General features: G+C 46.2%; 1 protein-coding gene across 5 annotated transcripts in view; it reads right to left on the bottom strand.

Annotated features, from left to right (window-relative positions):
* Positions 1-1,557: 1,557 nt before the first annotated feature.
* The window catches only part of Tsc22d3 (TSC22 domain family member 3), a 67,176-nt gene continuing 51,733 nt past the window's right edge, over positions 1,558-17,000 (bottom strand). For 2 of the 5 annotated variants that reach the window (XM_070039955.1, XM_070039954.1), the window contains exons 3-4: positions 4,175-4,226; positions 1,558-3,083 (exon numbers count right to left, since the gene is read on the bottom strand). In XM_070039955.1, the coding sequence (XP_069896056.1) occupies positions 2,853-3,083; positions 4,175-4,226 (283 nt within the window). In that variant the 3' untranslated portion in view covers positions 1,558-2,852. Of the gene's footprint in view, positions 3,084-4,174; positions 4,227-4,566; positions 4,649-4,934; positions 5,293-9,924; positions 10,023-17,000 lie in introns of those variants that run through there. The other 3 variants (XM_070039957.1, XM_070039956.1, XM_070039958.1) reach the window with 3 other exon arrangements.

Genomic DNA, 17,000 nt, shown 5'->3' with positions numbered 1-17,000 from the left:
GAGATGTGCAAATGAGTAGACTTAGTCTAGAAACCCTTGGGCTTGTTTTGGAAGGGGGGGCAGTATTGAGAGTAAGTGGGGATTGAGAGCCTGGTCCAGTGGGGGCTCAGCTGCCTGGAGACTAACAACACACTAACCCACTTTGTATTTGTGCCAGTGGCTGTGCAATCTTTGGGCCATGAGTACATTGGGCCATGTATTCAAGTACATGTGCAGGTAGACAATAAACATGGCTCCATGAATAACAAGGTTAGGGATGGGTGGAGATATTGAGGCTTTGGAAGTCAGCAAGCAGGAGTTTTGCAACATTCTGAAAAATGGTCTTGGTGACTGGAGGACAAGCCAGTATGTATGGCCTTCACAGAAAAGGCCATATACCATGTTTATGTGTTTGCCAGTCCTGGGGCTTGAACTCAGGGCCTGAGCACTTTCTCCGAGTTTCTTTTTGTTTAAGGCTGGCACTCTATCGCTTGAGCCACAGCATCACTTCTGGCTTTTCCTGTTATGAGGTACTGAGGAATTGAACCTAGACAAGCACTCTTGCACTAAGCCCCATTCCAAGCCCATATATCATGTTTGTTACTTGGAACAGATATTGGTACAAAGGAGGGGACCAAGAGAAGGGATCATCTTGGCCAAAGAATTCTGTTCAAATGGCCAAAGGATAGGTATATATGCTACAAGATGCAGAGCTTGAGTGAAGTCACCACAATACTGGTGATTGTCTTCCTTGGGAACCAAACAGAAAGCGTAGAACATGGTTCAGGCCAGGGTAGGTCCAGGTGAGGGCATAATAGGAGACTCTAAATGCTGACCAATACTGGATCATAGAAGCAGTAGGAAATGGCAGAAAAACGGGGCTATAGAGGTAGGTGACAATAACCCCAAGGGAGCCAGAAGAGGGGAGCAGGAAGCCGTAGCCTATGTCTAATAGGCCTGCCCGCAGGCTGGCAGGATTGGTGATAGACAGCTAGCAACCGTGACAGTAGAGAAACCAGGACCGAAGGCATCCTTTTTTGAGTGGGGTGAGGGGAGAATAATTGAAGTAGCACTGTCACCTCATACACCCTCCCTCCTTTGCACTCTAAGCTTCTTTGCCAAGGTTAAGGGTTGCGAGTAGATGGGCACTGAGGAGAAATCATGATATGATTTGATAAGACTCACTTGTGTTGATGGGGCTCCTCTCTTCCTCCACATGTATACCTTTTAGGAGGCTCTCTTGGGAGTGTCCCTAGGCATTCTCAAATCACCCCAAAAGCAGAATTTTGGTGTTAACAGTCTTACCTCACTGGTCATTCTGCAGCTGTTGTACAAAAGCTAGAGCAGAACAGAAAGGGAAGACCGGCAGCCTAAGAGCTGTGTGACTTTGGCTAGTGAGGGTCCAGGGCATATTGTTTGTGCAGGGATGGCATGGATGGCCCACAATTACACAGGGGACACAGGTTTAGCACTCATAGGGCACTCAAGAAATACCTGGTGGGTTGGCAAAACAGCCTCCTCCACTGGCTAAGGGGCCTCTTCCCACACCAGTCCAGTTACACTAAGTCACACACTAAATTCATTCTTAGAAAAAAAGAACAAAGTTTATTGAAATTTCAAGCTTACATTTGAACAAAAAAAAACATCAAAGTCCAAATCCTGGAGACATTCAACAGGATAAGGTGTCAGAAAGTGGAAAAGTGTTCAGTTACAGAACCCCTTAGAGACAAGCTCCTGGGCACAGTCCCCATGCCCCACGGGATCAAAGCCATTTATTCCCTAATCTATCCCTTGTCCACAGCAGGATGCTATCCTTCTATTTGCCCTCAAGTTTTCCATTAAAAAAAAGTTCTCAACTGACAATGTGAAATCCAAACCGATCTTCTCTCAACCCCATTCTATGTAGTCAGCACCAGTGAATGGTGGGTTTGGCTTTTGAAGGAGGATTTCACAGGTCTTTATAGGACAAATGGGGAAAGGGCTACAGCAGCAAGGCATCTCTGGCCGCATTCTGAGGCTGGTCCCCTCTCTCTGCCTTTCCTCTTGAATCTTACGTAACCTAAAGCACAAACTCCATCAAACTTGTAAATGAACAGTCGAAGAATTAGCTTTAAGAGGTGAGGGACCATTCAAGACTCCCAAAGCTGGTTAGGCCTTCAACATGTAGGTGTATGTGGCTATGTATACATCTCTACACTAAGATACAGATCTAGCCCTATAGGTATATATACACATTTATGGCTATATAGAAAAACTATGCCAATATGAACCAAACAGAACTTTGTAAGCGCTCATCCCAAAGCTGTAATCCCACACTGGGCTGTGCACAAAGCCATGCATTATACCATATTAACCAACAGAAGGCGGACTTGGCTCAATCACTCCCATCTGTACCCCTTCCTTAGCAAGGCAGGGGAGAAAAGAGAGGTTGCCTCTGCTTAAAACACAAGTGGCTTCTTCATAGGAACAGTCGTTGCCAGGTGAAGCTGTTGAAGATGTCCATGGAAATGAGAAACAGACCCCTTATGTTTTCTAGAGCAAAACTGGTTTCACATCACAAACTACTTTTCTCCTGTGCCAGCTGCAGCTAAGTTGCTCAGGCCCTGGGAGCCCCCAGGGCACGGTGACATTAGAGGCTCACTGGTTTGGGGTTACTAAGCCCCATGCAACTCAGCTTCCAGAGACCTGCTCTTTGTCAGGGGTCTGTCACTGGAGTGGACCCAGGTGGCCATGTCCTTGGGACATCTCTTGGCACCAGCTATATTAGGTGTAAAGTTCTCCACGTGAGATGATGCTTGGGGAGCCAAAAACAAACTGGAAAGAACTAGGTAGAACAAGTTTAGTGGCTCTGCCCACCCTGAGGACAGAGCCACTTACACTGCAGAGCCACCAGAGGCTTCCGGTGCTTGTGGGGATTCAGGAGCTGGCTCCTCAGGGCTCAGACTGGATTTGAACTTCTCCAGCTGCTCAGGACTCGCCAGGGTCTTCAGGAGGGTGTTCTCACGTTCCAGCTGTGAGTTCTTTTCTACCAGCTCACGAATCTGCTCCTTCAGGATCTCCACCTCCTCTCTCACAGCATACATCAGATGGTTCTTCACCAGATCCTGTCATGGAGCAAATCAGAAAGAAGCCATTTGTTAGCCATCTGGGGGCAGCTTCACATTGCTGTCAATCTACTAGGTGTCCGAGCCTTCATGTCACTGGTCCTATAGTTCTATTCCTTGTGTTCCCCTTTAAAGCACTTAAAACCCTCATACAGCTGCAGGATTTGGGGCTATGCTAAGGTTAGGGGCTCAGCTTTGAACGACAGAGGTTCCCCTTTAAGTTGCTAATGACTTTCAAGTCTGGCTTTTTAGTAACCTTTGGGTTCCTGGCTGATCTTTGGCCCTGCTGCTGGCCTAAATCCTGGTGGGGGGCAGAGAGGGAACTTGCAATGTGCCCTATCCTGTCATCTGCTTTCTAAACCTTCACCACGAATATAAAATGGATTGTTTTTGCCTTTTCTCCCATCTACATGACAGTATATGAAGTTGTAGGTGTCTTGCAGCCTGGGGAGATGGGACACAGGGACACTTGCTTTGGGAGGGGGGGCAGATGCAGATATGGCTGCATACTGGCTGAAGTTGATGACTTCACTAGAGGCAGGGAACTGTGACATCAGACTCCAGGGTACAGTTAAGGGACGTCTACCTGCAGAAAGCCCTGGGCTTCTTCAGCCAGTTTGGCTGCTTGGTGGTGTATGACCTTTTATACCTGATAAGGAGCAAGCAGAGGGTGGGGTGTTTTGCTCTGTGTTTCCTCCCAGCTCCTGCCCCCAGCCCAGGCTCTGCAGAGGCACTGCAGAGCAGTTGCATCCAATGAGCTCAAGCCTCTGCCAAGTGCAGGAGACGGACCATTGCAAGTCTTAGATCCCTGCTCTGTGGGTTGGGGAGGAAGCCAGAGGCTGCGGCAAAGCCCTAGGAAGCAGGAAGGGTCAGCAAGGAGGTCATCTGGCAGGGCAGACTGGAAATGCTGTGAGGAGTGTCACTCTAAGCAGGCTGTAGGGAGAACAGGAAGCAGGGAGTTGGCCTCCTGGAGCTTTTGGCTAAGGCTTTCCCTGCCCGTTTCCTGCCCCCCCCCACTGCCCCCAGTTACATAATCAGCAGCTAAGTGTGCAGATGGAAATAATGCAGTGATGCTAATGTCACTCACTCACCATGGCCTGTTCAATCTTGTTGTCAATTGCCACCACACTGGCTCCAGAGGCACTGCAAAGACAAAAAGAAAAATGACCCGTTACTCATTCGGTTCTGTTCTGAATACAACACAGCTGCAGCCCCAGTCCTCCATGTGCCAGGCTCTTCCTTTCTCTTGTCTCCTTGGCGGTTTGTCCTCAGATCCTTCTCTGGTTCCTGAGGGGAAACTGCACATCCCTACCCAGGCTAGCTCTGTCCAGCCACCGCCCAGAGTTCCAAGTGAGTAAAGCCATACACAGTCCCGAGGCGCACAAGCCAACGTGGCCTGCTCTTGGGTGACTTGCAAACAATGGGGCATACAGCCCACAGAGGCTTCCCTCCTTCCAGCCCAGAAGGTCCCCGGCAAACCTACCAGTAGCTGAACCTAGCTAAGAATGCCTTTCCCAAGTCAGGCGCTTCTGGCCTCCTTGGCAGTGTGCAGCCAGACTCCTGCTCGGCTCTGCCCAGCCAGCTACACCTCGGTCTCCGGCTGCCTCTGCGGCTGCAGCAGCTGTTCTCACGGCGCAGCAGCCGCAGGGACGCTCCAACAGCCGATCCCAGCGCAGCGGTGACCCCCCCACCCCGCTCGCGTCCCTTACCCCCGCCCCTTCCCAGGATGCTGCACCGCAGGGAACCGGGACCGAGGGCACAAGGCTCGGCTCAGAGATAGCACTAGCAGCCCAGCCCCAGCCGGCATCCCCCATCACCCCCGCTCAGCTATGGAGCTGGGGCCATGGTTACCTGTTATCCAGCTTAACGGAAACCACATCCCCTCCAAGCAGGGAAGAGAAGAAAGAAATGGAGAAATTGTGCAGCTGGTAGACCGCCACCTCCATGGGGGTCTGATACATTTCGGTGTTCATGGTTTAGGTGGCCGAGGGCTGTGGCTGGGCTGGGCAGGCTGGGCGGCTGCTGGCTGCTGGCGCTCTGCAACGACCGGGGATCTGGCCTGAGCTAGGTGGGCACGAGGATTGCCGAATGGACTCAATGCCAGGCAGGCACTCAGCAGTAGTTGAAGGGAAGTGACTCGAGGGGTGTCACTTGGTATGTCACAAAGTCCACAGCCGCCAGTCCAACCCAGACTCGGAGATATTTCAGCTTCTGCTTCTTTATATAGGAGGAGCCGGCTGCGTCACATGGCGTCAGGGGCCATGCAAATGAGTCTTGTACTGAGCTTTGTGGCCCAGTTAAACCACATCCCCTCCCTGAACCTTAGGCTGGGACTGTAAACAGTTCAGCATTTTCCTGTGCCAACTGGCATCGCCAAAGAGGGCTCTGGAGATTGGTTAAAAAAAAAAAAAAGCAAACTGGAGCTGATTTCTAGAGAAATTGGAAGAAAGGCTCTAACGGCAGTGGAAAGCATTCAGTAGAGGGCGGTGCTGCTTTGAAAAGCTGCTCTTCAGGTGTAAGCCAGTACACTCCCAAGGCTCCTCAATGCTCTTAGACCACACTCTCTGCATTCAACTCCCCCGCCCCCCCCCCCCCGCAAAAAAATCAGGAGCCTCGCTGTCTCCTGCCTTCTCAATCTCTCCCCTGCACACATACTTTATCACCAGCAAATTCAGACTCTCAGAATGCACTTCTCCTCTGGCTCAGCTGGTAGCTCTCCAGCCTGCCCCAAACTCCAGAACCTTCCACTCCTCTCTTCCTTGGAGATGTGATCAAAGGTATGCATGTTCAGGTCTTTACTATCTGCATATGCACATGTGAAGAGAGGGTGTTAAGGACTAGGGTGAGAGGATCCATAAATAGCAGCTAGGAGCTAGGTGGGTAAATAGAGTAGGTAGATAGACACTGTGAGAGAGTGGGCATTAGTCTCTACACCCTACACTGCAAAGAATACATTCAACATTAAACAGATCTCATGCCTCCCCCCCTTTATGAGACAGAGTGTTGCTGTGTAGCCCAAGGTACCGCCTGCTTCCTCTGCTTCCTTAGTCATGCGTATTATAGGTGCATGCCACCACACATGGCTAGCTCTAATTTTTAAATTTTTTAAAATTATTTCCTATAAACAGCATACAATAGGAAAACTACAAACCAAGAACACACACATACACTACCCTCAGAAAAACATCTGCTCTGTGGTGAGTTCAGTAATATATACACAATTAGAAATTTGGGAAGGTGGCTCAGTAGTAGAGTGCTTGCCTTGCATACACGAGGCCCTGGGTTTGATTCCTCAGCACCACATAAGCAGAAAAAGCTGGAAGTGACGCTGTGGTTCAATTGGTAGAGTGCTCCTTGAGCTGAAGAGCTGAGGGACAGCGCCCAGGCCCAGAGTTCAGGCCCTACAACCGACAAAGAAGTTTGGGGGTTTTATGAAAAACTAAACTCCAGGATACAAGGAAAATGAGTTGGTTATTGCCTAATAGCTACATATGGGCCAGGATAGTGGTATATATTTGTAATCCCAGCACATGGGAGGTGGAGGCAGGAGACTTTTGAGTTTGAGGCCAGCATGCTTGACATGGGAAGATTCTGCCTCAAAGACAAGTTACACACGTTTTCATCAAAACATAATTTCATTCTTTTTCAGCCTCAATATATCTATATCTATATATCTATATCTATATATAAAGAACCTTGAGATTTTTTTTCTTGTCCTCCTTAAGTGAGGCCACCTAGTGGACAAAAGAAAAAGATGCAACTAGGAGGAGTAACCTAGGCTTAGAAAGGGACAGGTGATGATGCAACAATCAACATTATTTACACCAACCCAGAACAGAGGAACACTGGGTTCCACACATATACAATAGTTTGGAGGAAGTTAAAGCCAGCACCCATGAATCAGTGCAGCATAGGATGTGGTCCAAACAAATATTCTAATGCAATGGTGCTATTGGAAAAGTACTGAGACCTCTTATCAGCAAAGAAGGTAATTATTATTTGCTTGAGGATATTTCTTTTAACAGGTACCTAGCACTGACACCCTGGAGAAGGCTGCAGCTAAACCCAGTCTGAAGGCCTTAACTTCCTTTGGGCTTCCAGTGTAGTTTTATCATTAAAAAGCCACCATGTCAGTGAGAAACACACAAATAGTGATCACTGTATTTGTCAAGGGCTGACTCAGTAAACTACCCAAACAAACCTGCTCACTAGCCCATTTTGTCCCATTTTAAGTGGGAGATAATGTCAATCTCAGAACATTATTAACTTCAGGCTCCCTAAACCCTGTATTTACACTAGGCTGTGTGTAGTAAATAGAACAAAGTGCAGATAATATTTATAGGCCATCAAGTATGTTATCTGAGAAAAACTCCCTTAAATCAAGAGCTTAAAGACTGTTGGAATTTCTTGGCTTATTAATCTTCCTTCTATGCCATCCAGAACGTTCTTAGTCCAGGAAGGATCACTGAATTGCCTTGTTAATTTTTTTCTAAACTATTGCTACCCACTCCAAAATACAAAGAAGATGAAAGAGGAGACAGCAATAATCTGGGTTGGCAGGGACAACACCACCAGGTAAAAAAGGTACAGGACAGAAAGTAAAACAGCTCTTTGCTGTGGACTTTCTATGTGATGACAGAGGCAGAGAAATCCCGGCAGTTTGGGAAGGGAAAAGAGATTAGGTTTGCTGTGTAAGTGGCACTAGAATGGTGTGCTTATTATAATTCAATTAAAGAACCAAGCTGAGTTTGAGATTCACTGACCATAATAGCTACCATGACAGGAGTACCAGCTATGGGCAGACACTACTGGTTGTGCTGTAGACCCTGCTGTGTAGGCACTGTCACTATTGTTCCACAGAGGAAAAACTTGAAGGTCTGAGAATCTCCCTAACCCAAAGTGTTAGACCTAAAGAAATGCAGAGCTGGCACTCCAGCCTATATCCTTCCCACCAAAAAAAATTTGTTCTACTTTACTTACTCAAGTGGGGAGTAGGTTTGTTAAAAGAGCTGAGTGGAGGGAGGTTCGTGTGAATGAGTGGAGGCAGTTGGGAGAATGGGTTGGAGGTCACAGAAGGTCCAGGAGGCAATAAAGGTGAAGGGCACAGGAAAGTCTTCCAGCGATGCCTACAGCACTGCTGGAGAGGTCTGGAGGCCAACTTTGAGCTCTGCAAGCACAGCCAGCTTTTTTGACTTTGGGGTTTGGGAAGATTATCTGAACTATCCTGGTGAGTTTTAAATGAGTGAGTTCAAAATGCAGCCAAGAAGTCCTAAAGACAGTTTCATCTGTCAAGAAAATGGGAACTATGAATCTAGCCTAATGGCTTCCAGAATGAACTATATAAGTCCTTTGGTACACAATGTTCCAAACAAGGTATGCAGTCTCAGAATAGCAATCACAGTCCAGTCAAACCTCCAATTCCAGATGGCCCACTCATTGCCACCCTTAATTAGGCCCCCCTCACCCTTTTCATAGGCTTGATGTGCTTGGCTTTTTTTTAGAATGAAGGCAATAAGAAAATAAACTCATATCAGGGGTTTAATTTTAAAATAAATAATTATTCAAATATGTTCCTGGTTTAGCCAACACTTAGACTAAATCGTTCATCCCCAGTATACCTCTCATTCTGGTGTGGGAGAAAGGATTGTCGTCTATTGCCAAAGCATAACCGGGTCTCAGGGTCTGATAAAAGGAGATAGACAATGGACTTAATGTCTACAAAAGTTTTTCTAAGGAGGACAAGGCAGACAGGTGGGTAGAAGGGGGCAGAAGAGGAGGAGGAGGAAGAGAAATTCAAAGGAGTTTTCTGCTTAATCATTGGTAACTAGAAAATTCCTCTCCCCAGAACAGTTGTGCCAAAACTTGCAGGTGGGAGTCTGTATTGTACATGAGACCCATTACCTGATCTAATATTTCAGAGTAATATGCTGATCTGAGGCTAAGAGTGTCCTTGTGTCTAGGGAAGGTAGACCCCACACAGACAACAGTGGAGCCAAGAGAGTCAATCACCCAATTAACTCCAATATTTAATGTCTCTAAACTCTCCCACAACTTAAAATCTAAACCACACAGTCTGATAAGCAAAAGACCTTCAGTACCTTTCATGTCTAGCCCTAATGCCATGAGACTTTTTAACAAAATAGATCTAGCTGACCCTACAACTTCCAAGGGTGACCTTCTAGTGGGAATGGCATAATGAGAATAGGGGCCACTGTCCCCATTTCAGGAGGACCCAGGAAACCAGTTTATTTCCTTTGAGCTGGAAGAGGATGTCTCAACATTCCTACAGATCTATTCTACTTCAAAAAGGCAGACCCCTCCAGGAAAGGAGCCCTTGTCACTTCAGGTTCCCACAGGACAGTAGATGAGTGAGTGTCAGAGGCTTCAGGCAGGATCTCTGCATGCTGCTGATGGGTGGGTAACAGGCTGGGGTGGATGCAGTGGGTTGGGGGAGGTGCTGAGGGGGAACATCTCACTTCCCTTTTTGCCACACTTGAAGCATTGTATATGTACCACACAGCCAGAAGGAAACTATTTATAGGAAAGTCTTCCTTATTTTCTACAGGGAATGTTCCACCCAAGGATTCAGCAATGTTGCCAGCAAAACACAGGGTCCTGTGTAAGGAGAAGCGGAAAAGGACAGGATTGGAGAGGTGCGAGATCAGCCACAAAGCAAACACTGGGTTAGGAGCTGGAAAATGAAATACAAAAAGGATATTGAGGGTTACAGCATTAGTATGGCATTAATGGGAACTTTTGAAAAACATCCCTCCCCACCTACTACTTTATTGAAGCCCCCATCCATCTCCATCAGAGGCTCTGTCCAGTTCTAATTACTTACTTGTCCCTTTTTCTGAAGAGGCTGGGAGAATAAGGAGGCTGAAATGCCATGGCTTAATTTGTCTTTGCTCCTCTCTTATCTTCTCTCTTCCCCTCTGGTTCCACTCCAATGTGGAAGGCTAAAGACAGGAAGGCCAGCGCCACTTACATAGTTACTTTGGCTTCATGGAAAATCCCCAAAGTCCAGAAGGAGGGAATCAAGAAGAAAGACATGACAGAGAAAGTGCCTTGTTCTCTGTGGATCATGTGAACTGCCCTGTATGGCCAAGGCCCAGAGAACCCTGACTTTGGTGGGGGGAGGCAGGAAAATGGGGAGGAGGATGAAGATGCAGAAAATGATGGAAAAGGATAGGAGAGAGCCCAAGGAAAATCCTGGTGGACAGACAGATACTGTCTTGGAGAAGCAGCCCAGCACCCCTGACACTGGATGATGGCAAAAGCAATGAATTGTGCCTTTCAGCTTCCTCCTGGACAGGGTCCCATGTGAGCTTCACAAACAATCTCTGAGTGACACTAGGGATGACAAGCAGGACCGAACCTCATTTTAATGAGGCATTCTCCCCCAACTGCCCTTATTTAGAGAATAAAACCTGCTCTTGTCGAATCACCTTCATCCCAACTTTTTTTGTGCCAGTCTTGGGGCTTGCACTCAGGGCCTGGACATTGTAGTGGAGAATTTTTTCTCAAGGCTAGAGCTCTACCTCTTGAGCTATAGCTCCCCTTCCAGCTTTTTGGTGGTTAACAGGAGATAAGTCTCACAGACTTTCCTGCCGAGACTGGCTTTGAACCACAATCTTCAGATCTCAGCCTCCAGAGTAGCTAGAATTATAGGAGTGAGTCCACTCCAGTGGCTTATTATGGGGGGAAGTGTTGTCTTGGTATCTAAGAAGGACTGGAAGTACTGGTGATTTATTCAGGAATACAGTTTAAACTAAGAAGATCTGAAATTTCATGAACCTTGTGTCAATATTTATGCCAGTCTCTCTTTCCCTTGTGCCTCACAGCTGGGAAAATTTACTTTCCTAATTGTTCCAATCTCTCTTCTCATTTTCTATCCCCTTCAACATCCATTTAAAAGGATAACATGGATATTTCTGAAGAAGACATTGGTAAAATTAACCTTGGTAAACGGAATCACCATCTTCCTTCCACTTTCCCACACTTCTTGCCATTAACATTCAATTCAATTCAAATCAATTAATTCAAAGTGATTAAATGCTTATTCAAAGCCTACAGTCCAAGTCATGGAAATTTAAGCATATTGGTAATAGAAGTAAAAAACTGTGCATCTATCCAAAATATCCTGGCTTATGACATGTTCAGAAGATCCCTCTACTGGTTAGACTTTAGTGAAAGCTTTGTTACAGGAAAAGCCTAGGGCTTAGGGGTGCACAGAAGGGTATTTTGGAGTTCAGAGGAACCATACTATTCCTATCCCTGGACATTACTTCACTCCATAGGAAAGGCTGGGCTTTTCTTCATCCCAGCATGCCATTTGACTGATGGCTACCCAAAGCTGTGGTTTCTGTAAGCCCCATGGCTCCTCTCACACTGTGACCAACAGTACCAAGGACAGGGAGGGTTCCTCAACCAATGATTCCCTGTGCTTGCTAGGCGAGTACTCTGCTGCTGAAGCCACACCCCCAGTCCTAACACTAGAAGTTTATAAAGCTTCAAGACAAGGCTAGTCCTTTCCTTCTCAAAGTGGAATCTTTTTAGCCAGGGACTTACCTCCCCCGCTAACCTCTTCACTTTCCTCTGACCAGCTATCAGCCTCACTCTTGTTCTAGCTGCCTTAGAAGCAGGTGCGAAAGTTCCTTGCCCTCCCCCTGCAGACCCACAAACATCTTCAGGAGGTGAACAGGACCCTCCTCCGCACAGCCTACACTCTGGAAATTGTGGTACACTGAAGCTTTCCAGGGGCTGGGATAAATAACAAGAACATGGCCAGTGCCAGCCCTGTTTTTCTGCACAAGCCCTTTACCAGCATACGGGGGGGGGGGGGGGGTAAGGAGACACTGATATAGGGCGTCTCCACATCTCCTGTGCTCTATAGAGCTATACCAAGAACCCAAGATCCAAGTCAGTTTTCCTGGCAGTTGCCAGTATTACTTTGAGTGGCATGTTAAGGACTTGGAGCTCCTGGCTCCTGGAAGATGAGAAGCAGGGCACCTTGTCAGGGATGCAGAGCCAGCAGACAAGGGGCTGTGAAGTGGGTAGAGGCTCTGAGATGAAGTACCTGGCTCCACTGCAGGCCCCACTATAGAATGGGGGGCTTTAAAGTGGTACAGGTTCCCTCAGGAACAAAGGATCAGTTAATAATGTTAGCCTCTTCAGGGCCTCCGGCTCCTCAGTCATGATGGGTAAGTATTATTAGCCTCCTTTGGCCCTTGTATTGTGTTTCTGAGGCCTCCTATACCTCACAGTGGAGCTATCCAACACAGGCTCATTTGAGGGGGCTCCCTGATCCTCCTCTTTTGTGAGGCTCTATGACTTTTGAAGAGAGGCATTTCTGATTGCAAAGGGACTCAGCTCTGTAGTCACCCCACTGCCCCATCCCAGCTTCCTGGGGTGGGGAGCAGTGGTAGGGGTACAAGGGGAACACTACTCCTGGAAGAGAAAGAAGAAAGAAAGGAAACAAACATGGCAAGTTATTCCCTAGACAGTAAAACCTCCCCCTCCCACCGAACTATGGGAACAATGTTGGGAAACTCAAAAGAGCTGGGAGAGGCTAAGGAGTAGATTCTACCCATTTAAGAATTGCTAATAAGGAATACATACACCTTATCAGGAAGAAAGAAGCACAAAGCACACAAATATTCATGCCAATGTTTTCTCTGGCCTTTCTCAGTTTTATTCTGTCTCTTCCTCCTGTATTTCTCTGTCTGTCTGTCTGTCTGTCTGTCTGTCTGTCTGTCTGTCTGTCTGTCTGTCTGTCTGTCTGTCTGTCTGTCTCTCTCTCTCTCTCTCTCTCTCTCTCTCTCTCTCTCTCTCACACACACACACACACACACACACACACACACACACATTCTCATGGCCCCAAAGGGATAGTAAGAATCAAGATTCAAGACACAGCAAGATGGCAAGGTTGAACACTCTAGTTCAAGCCAGTGTCAAAAGCCACAGCCTCTACCTCCTCTGACATCCAGAGCTGCTTGCAAAGAACATAGGTGACAGAGTCATAGCGGAAGCTTGGAGTAGCATTTAAGTGAGCACAGGAGGAACCAGCTTGAAGCATCATACTGCACATTTGGAATAGGAAGTCCCAATACTGCCAGGACTACAGTTTTCAAAGACATTAATCATATATGATAATAGAATCTAATGAAGAAAGAAAGATGAGCAGCATTTGGGCACAATCAATCATATGGCTGCCCAAGACATGACTCCCATAGGCTCTTCCTGAGCTATCCCGATGCAGGCAACCTCTGTGACTGGTTCTTTCAGAATGTGATCTGAAGGGCAGAGATGAAAATTTCTATCTTTTCCAGACCTTGACTGTGTAACTGTAAAGATCACAGTTATATCTCTGAGTTCCAATAAACTCTTTATACTTTGAGGAATCAGATAAGTTCCTTTTTTGATGTAAAAAGCCTGGAGAAGGTGCCATATGTGTCAACTAACAGTTCAGGTGCTTCCATAAGAATAGGGTAGTCAGTGACTCGAAAGGAAAACAATGAGTCTGGACAAGATATCTAATATCAGGCTAACCAGAAAAGCTGCCCTGGCCTCCAGCCCCAACAATTATAGTGGCATGGGTCTAGAGGTATGCAAGGGTATTTTTTAGATGATTCAGATATAGCTCTTTTATAACATTCCATGGAACTGCTGTTAAGAATTACTACCAAGGAACAAAGTAGGGGGTAACAATGCTCAATAGGAAATTTATTACCTAATTCATGTAATTGTAACCCCTCTGTACAGTATCTTTACAATAAAAAAATCTAAAAAAAAAGAATTACTGACAAGGTAGCTGGGTGCTAGTTGCTCACACCTGCAATCCTAGCTACCCAGAAGACTGAGATCCGAGGACTGCAGTTTGAAGCCAGCTTGGCAGGAAAGTCCGTGGGACTCTTATCTCAAATTATCTACCAAAAAGCCAAAACTGTAACTGTGGCTCAAGTGGTAGAGTACCAACCATGACCAAAAAGGCTTAGGGACAGCACCTGGGCCTAGAGTTCAAGCCCCAGAACTGGCATACACACACACACACACACACACACACACACACACACACACACACACACACACACACACACACACACACGAACTACTGACAAAGAATACACACACATTATCAGGAAGAAAGAGAAGCACAAAGCACATACATGTTTATGCCAACACCATTTCCAGACTTTCACACAGTCTGATTCCCAGAAACAGGCAGGCAGGAGAGGACCTCATTCCTTTATTCCTGCAAGATGGTAAGGCAAAATACTGTAGTTCAAGTCAGAGTGTCAAAAGCCATGGCTTAAGTGTGAGAGTCAAGATAGGTTCTACCCAAGAAGCAACCATGGTACCATGGGCACTAAGACCTACTTTGTGTGACATACTCTGCTGTGGTTTTACATATTTTAGGCTGATTATCCATTCTGCCATCTCTTTTTTTTTCATTCCTGGAAGCTTGGTCAGACCAGAAGCATGGTGACCTACTATTAGAGGAATAAACAGTAACCTACTCTGATTTACATCTAGATCACTGGAAAATTTTGTTGTCCTGTTACAAGGAACAGCCTCCTTCTCAGCTGTTCACAACTATTTGTGGGAACTCTCATCCTGAGAAGTGATCTTCATGGAGGTGGGCATTACAGTGGGGAAGAAAGATGAACTAGAGAACAGGAAAGGGCTAGCAAAACACAGTTTGATCAGTGAATCAACCCATACTCCCTTCTATAGAAGCCAGCTGTCCTTATAGCCCTATGGCTGTCACCACCCTATCAACTTGGGTTGATTCCCAGGTTAGCTGGAGGAGTGTGACTCACTCCCCCTCAGGAACCTGCTGGGACTGACTACAAAGACTTGTCAGGATCACACAAACATGCCCATCCCCACCCTGATCCAAGGCTGGAACTCACCTACCTCTACCACTGTCAGCCCATCTTATGACTGTAAGTCTATCCCTGGCCACAAGGCTGCTGCCACTGTTCTCCCCCTCTTTTTTATGTTTATGTTTAATTTACACTGCCAGCTAGGTTTTAGGCTTATATATAAACAAAGGCTAGGCTTTCCCCCTCTCTCCAGGGCCTGGACTTCCTGGCTGACTGCCTGCAACAGAGTGACTCCTTTAACCTTTTCTCTTGCTCCCTGAGACAGTGTTGGGGGTGCAGTTGGAAAAGAGAGATATTTTGGGCCAAAAGCCTGGAAATTCTTAGTGCCAGCCTAAAATGCCAGTGTAATGGTTTGAATATGCAAAGTCCCCCTCCAAGTTCATGGGTTGAACTCTTGGCCCTAGCTGGCAGCAGTAGTTTGGGGAGGTTTTAGAAACTTTGAAATGGAGTCTTAGTTGCAGGAACTAGGTCACTACAGATGTGACTTTGAAGGCTACACCTGGACCTTTCTTTATACTTTCTTGAAGTTTCCTGTCTACCATGAGGAGAGAAATCTTTGCCACATACTCTCCATGGAACCAGAATTTTAGGTCCCAGGCCTCAGATTGTGGGGCTCCACATATCAGGTCTGGCCACTATACCCTGAATAGAGACTATAATGGTGAAGGGCAGAAAAAGGAAATTTATTATGTGACACAGGCAGTCATGGGAAGAGTCAAAATGAGTACTTCAGCTCATCTTCAGCTACCTTTGAGGTAAAGACATGAAGTTTAGGTTTAAATAGACAAAGAACTGGGGGCAAAGGGAGAGAGCTATGCATAATTATTAAACAGTACAGGTCAAAGTATGGCCTAGTTGATCATTATGGAGGAATTCTGATTCCAGAGACATTGTCAATGTCATCACTTCAGGGGAGCAAGATAAATAAAAGTCATTGGTGGTCTGTCCTGAAGAGGAATTCTGCTGTTCCTTTCTTTGGAAGCAGTGCCTTCCATTCCTCCTTGTAAAGATGTTATTGATAAAGCTGGGCACAGGAGGCTCAAGCCTATAATCCTAGCTACTCAGAAGGCTGAGATCTGAGGATAGCAGTTCAAAGCCAGACCAGGCACAAAGGAGACTCTTATCTCCAATAAAACACTCAGAAAACCAGAAGTGGTGCTGTGGCTCAAGTGGTAGAGCGCTTGCATTGAGCTGAAGAGCTAAGGGACAGCTCCCAGACCCAGAGTTCAAGCCTCATGACCAACCAAAAGCAAACAAACAAACAAAAAACCCGGATGTTATTGATAATTCCTGTCCTTCCTGGATTCCAGGGAGATTGTAAATAGGCTGGAAAGAATACGTTTTAGAGCAAAGACAAATACAAATTGGAGGCAGAGATACTAAACTTTTCTCCTGCTTTTAGTTAATTTGTGGTCCCAAGTAAAAAGTTAGTGCTTTACAGCAAAAGCATCTTCCCATCATGATGTCCTCCCTCACCGCCAGCCAGGAATCAATGAAGCTAAGAGCTAAAGAACATCAACCAAAACTTCTGAAACTGTGAACCAAAATACATCCTTTCTCCTTTTCAGTTATTCTCTGGAGCTTTTTTTTTATTGTGAAAATACTGTACAGAGGGATTACAATTACATGGGCAAGATCTGGAGCATTTTGTTAGTGACGAAAAATCTGACACAATCAGTTCCCAGCCTTTCTTGAAAAAGTGAATGTGAAGCACTGAAGTCACAGCCACCTTTACCAAGTACAGATTTATTTGAAAGACCATAGCAAGACTGTTAGGATAAAGCACAAAAATGGAAAATTCAAAACATCACCATTGATTAAAAATCTACTTACAGCTGTCTTTGTGCCACCAAGCAAAGACAGAAGCCTCCAGATCATTGTAGGTGGTGGCTTTATGAGTTCAAGAAGCCATTAAGACATATGGACAACACAGCATGGTAGGCATGACCAGGAAATACTTCTCACCAATACTTAAAAATAAGAGAAACTCTAGCCCCTTTGTCCTGGAATAGAGCTCTAACAGCGA

Source organism: Dipodomys merriami, unplaced genomic scaffold (genome assembly GCF_024711535.1).
Source record: "Dipodomys merriami isolate MVZ:Mamm:240054 unplaced genomic scaffold, mDipMer1.0.p SCAF_3, whole genome shotgun sequence".
NCBI lineage: Eukaryota > Metazoa > Chordata > Mammalia > Rodentia > Heteromyidae > Dipodomys > Dipodomys merriami.
The sequence above is the reverse complement of the archived record's forward strand: the minus strand, read 5'-3'. Positions and strand labels throughout refer to the sequence as shown.